Source organism: Triticum aestivum, chromosome 4B, assembly GCF_018294505.1.
Source record: "Triticum aestivum cultivar Chinese Spring chromosome 4B, IWGSC CS RefSeq v2.1, whole genome shotgun sequence".
Classification (NCBI taxonomy): Eukaryota; Viridiplantae; Streptophyta; class Magnoliopsida; order Poales; family Poaceae; genus Triticum; species Triticum aestivum.
The window spans coordinates 657369674-657375012 of record NC_057804.1 but is presented as its reverse complement, the minus strand read 5'-3'; the positions used below and the strand labels follow the sequence as shown (position 1 = coordinate 657375012).

Below are 5339 nucleotides of genomic sequence, written 5' to 3'. Positions count from 1 at the left end.
TTAGTGGAGTTTCCACAAGAATAACCCAACCAACTCTGGTTGGTGGGAACTAGAAATCAAACTTTGGTCATCCGGTAGTGATATAAGGTGCCATAAGCCCACAATGTTTGGCTATGCAAACCAGTTCTGTCCACATCATTAAGTTATCTGTGACATCATGTCTTGTTTGATTTGTTTGAGATCTTCACATAAGCACAGGGGCACCTGCCATGCTTGCCTGCTTTTTTTTTTGCAAAAATGTGAACATGCACCATTCTTTAACATTATCTTATTTTCAGTTTCAAGTCAGCTTCTTTTGGTTTTAAAAACGGCAATATGTTTCTCAACAGGTAGTGAAGCTAATAAAGCAAACAGACAATTCAAGATCCTTAAACATATACTCAGAGCATTTATGCTCCGACGAACAAAGGCTTTACTAATTGAGAGTGGAATTCTGGAATTGCCTCCATTAACTGAGCTGACAGTGTCAGTATGACATTATCTAAGCTTCAGCATAACCTTCTTGGATTTTTACCCCCCTAACCTTTCTAAAGTTCGTATGGTCTTTGCAGGATGGTACCTCTGGCACCCTTACAGAAGAAGATATACTTATCAGTGTTGAGAAAAGAGCTGCAAACACTTCTTTCATTTACTGGTGGATCTTCTCGTCATCAATCTCTGCAGAACATTGTAATGATTTTTTTTTCTGCTTATCAGCATCTTGTATCTATGTACAGCTCCACAGTACGAAATTATATAGATTTCAGTACGTGTATCCTCGGTGTAATTTTTCATGCTTACCACCCGTGCTCCTGTAAATGAAATCAGGTTGTTTGTTTTTAGCTGGCATAGTTTTACAGTTCATTCGCTTTGCCTCGTGTCTGGCTTTGTGAACTTATTATTTATTAACTACCTATTTGAACCATGACTTATTTATTTATTAAATATTTAGTTTTCTTGTAGCAAAACTAAATATTTTTATCGAATATGGCATAATAAACAAGATTACATCTCAGTAAAATTGTATTTTTATGTGTCTTTACATACCATTTACAGTTTATTTGTTTGTTCAGAGTAGTTAGTTCATACCAGAGTGCTGGGATGTGTGATCTTCCATTTATATCAAGTTTTACTTTTTTTTACTCTTTTTGCCTTTTGACAGTTATAAGCACATTAGAGGCTCTGTATAAATTTAGGTTCTGTGTCTTGTTTTTGCAACTCCTATCAGGTAGTACAACTGCGGAAAGCTTGCAGTCATCCATATCTATTCAGTGGTATTGAGCCTGAGCCTTATGAGGAAGGGGAGCATTTGGTTCAGGTCAGTTCTGATTTATTTTTTGAACGGGACAACTAAGAGCATATTTAGATTGTGCCTTTTAAACATGGGACTTTAAGAGGGACTATGCAGACCGGTTGTTCAATCATATTTTATGTGATATTTATTCAGGCTAGTGGAAAGCTCATTGTGCTAGACCTTGTTCTTGAGAAGCTCCACAGGTTAGGTCATCGTGTTGTGCTATTTGCTCAGATGACTCAGACGCTGGACATTCTGCAGGTTTTGTTTTTCTTGAACCATGCTGGCATATAATGACCTATTTCTCTTATGGTTGCGCATCTGTAAATAATTTCTTTTGCACCATCCTTTAAACAGGATTTCCTAGAACTGCGTAATTACACGTATGAGCGCCTGGACGGTTCAGTACGTGCTGAGGAACGGTTTGCAGCAATCAGAAATTTCAGCTCTCAACCTACCAAAGGTGGTGTAAGAGATGACAGTAATCCAAGTGGAGCTTTTGTTTTCATGATATCAACTAGAGCAGGGGGTGTTGGGCTTAATCTCATTGGTGCTGATACTGTGAGTATAATTCAATTTGAAACTATAGCTAATCAGATCCAGTTTTCTTATCTGTGGATTCCAGTTACGGTTTCTTTATCCTAAATGTGTATTTAGTGCCCAGCAGACAGTTCCAGACTGATGATCATTTGTCCTTTTTGAAAACTTTATGCTATTGATCAATTTTGTTGCTCTTGACATGATTGGTTGCAGGTTATTTTTTATGAGCAAGACTGGAATCCTCAGGCTGACAAACAGGCTTTGCAGCGTACTCACCGCATTGGACAGTTGAATCATGTATTATCAATAAATTTGGTATCGCAACGCACAATTGAAGAGGTCAAAACTCCGACTTGCGATGTACCAGTACTTTCTTGATTAAGTTGCTTCTGACCTTTTCTCTTCAATTTGAAATGGTTGCAGGTCATCATGCGAAGAGCAGAGAGAAAACTTAAGCTTAGCCACAATATTTTTGAAGATAAGGATGCAACTGATGGGAAAGGGAAAGACTTGGGAAATGAAGCTAATGACATGCGTTCGATTATATTTGGCTTACACCAGTTTGACCCTGCGGATACAGCTGCTGAAACAATCAATGAGGAGACACTGGAAAAATTGAAATCAATGTCAGAAAATGTTATCAAAATGCGTACTCATGAACCTTCAGAAAAGGATGACCGAGCATTTGAAATCAATCCAGATTTGACTGAGGGCAGCGGGGCTGTAATTACAAGAGCTTGTGATTCTATTAGCATTGATCCAGGGGTTGACGAAGCTGCATACCTATCCTGGGTAGAGAAGTTTAAGGAGGCTTCACATTCTATTGAAGATGTCCCAGTTGAATTAGAAAGGCAAAGACCTGCACCTGAAGATAAGCTCTTGAAACGTGAAGCTAATAAGAAAAAGGCTGAAGAAAAGAGATTGGCCAAGTGGAAAGATTTGGGGTACCAGACATTAGGGGTCAAAGTTCCTGATAACATACCAAATCAGAATACTTCTGACTCAGGATCCGTCCAACTTGTATATGGAGATTGCACCGATCCATCAAAAGTTTGCGCTGCGAAGCCTGCCATTATATTCAGGTATGTTTTTTCAGGGAAGAAGTGTGATTAGATTATTTGGCGAAGTCCACTACCCCTTGCTAGAATTCTTGATGGAACTGTAGTATGTTATACGCTATTCCTTTATAGAAGGCTCTGAGATTTGAGATCAGATTTTAAACTGCTTAGCTTGAAATGCTCGATTTAAATTTCTTTGAATTCCTTCCAGCACTTTGTACTAACGAATCAAATGCTGGTGCAGTTGTGTAGATAATTCTGGGACTTGGGGACATGGAGGAATGTTTGATGCTTTGACTAGTCTCTCAACATACATTCCAGATGCTTATCATCGTGCTTCTGAAGTCGACGATCTTCACATGGGGGATCTTCACTTGATTCAGCTAGATGGTTGGTTCTTACACTAGCTCTGCTTATTTTCGCTTCTTTATGACAAGCATATCATACTTAACTGCTACTTCCTCCGTCCGAAAATACTTGTCATCAAAATGGATAAAAGGGGTCTTTTATCCATTTTGATGACAAGTATTTTCGGACGGAGGGAGTACTTGAATGCCTGAAAATTTCATTGGTACTGATGTTTATATGCTCACTGTACTGCTCGCATTGATGATGAACAGTTATCTTCCTCTAACCTTGGCAGGATTACTAATGCAAATCAAATCCAAGTTGTGCCATTTCTTATATGCCAAACATAATAACATTAACTAGTTACCAATTGACCATCAGAGATTTGGCATTATGATATATGATATTTTCGACAGGTGGCAGCCTGTGGACTCGTTGTTAGTGGTGTATATATCTTCTCTGTTTGAATGCTTGCTAAAATAAATCAAGCATACTGCAGTGTTGCTGTCCATAATAGATCACATATCTAGTTACCAATTTCATGTAGCACCACAAAATTATATGATTTAAGGACAGAATCATGTTCAGCACCTTTTCATGTATAGCAGTTCTGGCTTATTTGGTTACTCTGCAAGTCCACTGTAGGGGGTTTACATTGAAATAACAATGATACGATCCTGCAAAAGCTATATCATGGTAACCTGAGTTAGGTAGACTTTGGATGTATTTGCAGTCCACATAGGTTTTGTGGGGAGTGTGCCATAGGCCACGAGCATCTTATGTTATATAAAGTTAATCTGAGTTCGTTCGTTTGGATTTGAATGTGAGTTTAGACTATATTTGTCTGCTTGGTAACTGAAGTGCATTGAAATTCCATTGCTATATTAAAAATGTGCCTTTTACAATGTTTGTGCCTCTATGGAAGCTTCAACTTAAAAGTGTATTTACCTTTTAAAATGTAGTCCACAGTTACTTGAGCTAGTTTTTTTTCACCGCCTCTGTATCCTCTGTAGAACTTACATTAGTTTTATAAATCATCATAGTCTACAGTGAGTCCAAACCGTTGTATTTCACTGCATTTGTATCCTCTCTGCAGAAGCCAACTGTAGCCGGAGTTTGGATGCACCTCTATGGGTGGCACTAGCTGTTGTGCAGTCTTATAATCCGAAACGTAAGATTCCAAGAAGTGAAATCTCAATGTCTGACTTGGAGCTGTGTTTGTCAAAGGCGGCCTTCTCAGCTGCTCAGCGTTCTGGTATCAATTCCTTCTTGACTTGTTAACATTAGGAACTTGAGGTGTACATTTGAATCATGACATTATGATGCTACCTTGTGTTTTCACCCGTTCAAGTTTGCCGTTAGCATCTTAAATAGTTCGAATGATTACTTCATAGCAAGACATATTGGGTTGAATTGTTTTTGGAGTAAGTTTAGTTTAGTTCTGAAACCAGCTCAATTCAGTTGGACTAAATTTATTCAGTAGCTCATGAGGTGGTGTGACTGGTGATAATAGACCAATAATTACAGCATATTTGTCTTGATTAACTACTTTCATCATCTCAAGCAGTAACAAGCTCTACATCATCTAAAAAGCAAACTCCACATTTGTATTTTCCAATGTGATTTAGTCTAGTTAGTTTATCAAGCTCGCCTTAATTTGTTTCCGTTTATTTACCTGAAGCGAGTATCCACATGCCTCGGATTGGTCAGCGAAGTGGCGCCCATCGATCAGAGTGGTATACCATAGAACGCCTGCTCAGGAAATACGCATCGCTTCATGGCATCGACATTTTCGTGTATGCGACAGTCTCACTTCAAGTTTGTTATTAGTTTTTCATTGGTAAATGCTTGCTATTGAATGAATAATCATCATTGTGTTCTGGTAACAGGTACTACTTCCGGCGACCATCCAGGCAACAGCCAGACTCAGATTAATCCGTGTCCATCTTAAGCATTCAACCTCGCTATGTGTAGCCGTGTACGTAGGGATGTTCCTGCTGTAACCTGGCCACAAGAAGAAGCAGGGACCATGGATGTAGCATATATGTAACTTTTGCATGTCATGTTTCATGTGAGAAATATCGGAACATTTAACTTCAGTTTGCAGCCGTTGTCCTTTC

General features: G+C 38.7%; 1 protein-coding gene across 1 annotated transcript in view; it reads left to right on the top strand.

The window, feature by feature from the left end:
* The window catches only part of LOC123093938 (probable helicase CHR10), a gene marked incomplete in the record, with an annotated part of 8000 nt that extends 2661 nt beyond the window's left edge, over positions 1 to 5339 (top strand). Inside the window, 11 exon segments of the mRNA XM_044515999.1 lie at positions 330 to 465; positions 552 to 669; positions 1208 to 1297; positions 1427 to 1534; positions 1631 to 1834; positions 2027 to 2152; positions 2237 to 2895; positions 3116 to 3261; positions 4316 to 4474; positions 4901 to 5015; positions 5109 to 5339. Of these exon segments, the coding sequence (XP_044371934.1) occupies positions 330 to 465; positions 552 to 669; positions 1208 to 1297; positions 1427 to 1534; positions 1631 to 1834; positions 2027 to 2152; positions 2237 to 2895; positions 3116 to 3261; positions 4316 to 4474; positions 4901 to 5015; positions 5109 to 5154 (1907 nt within the window).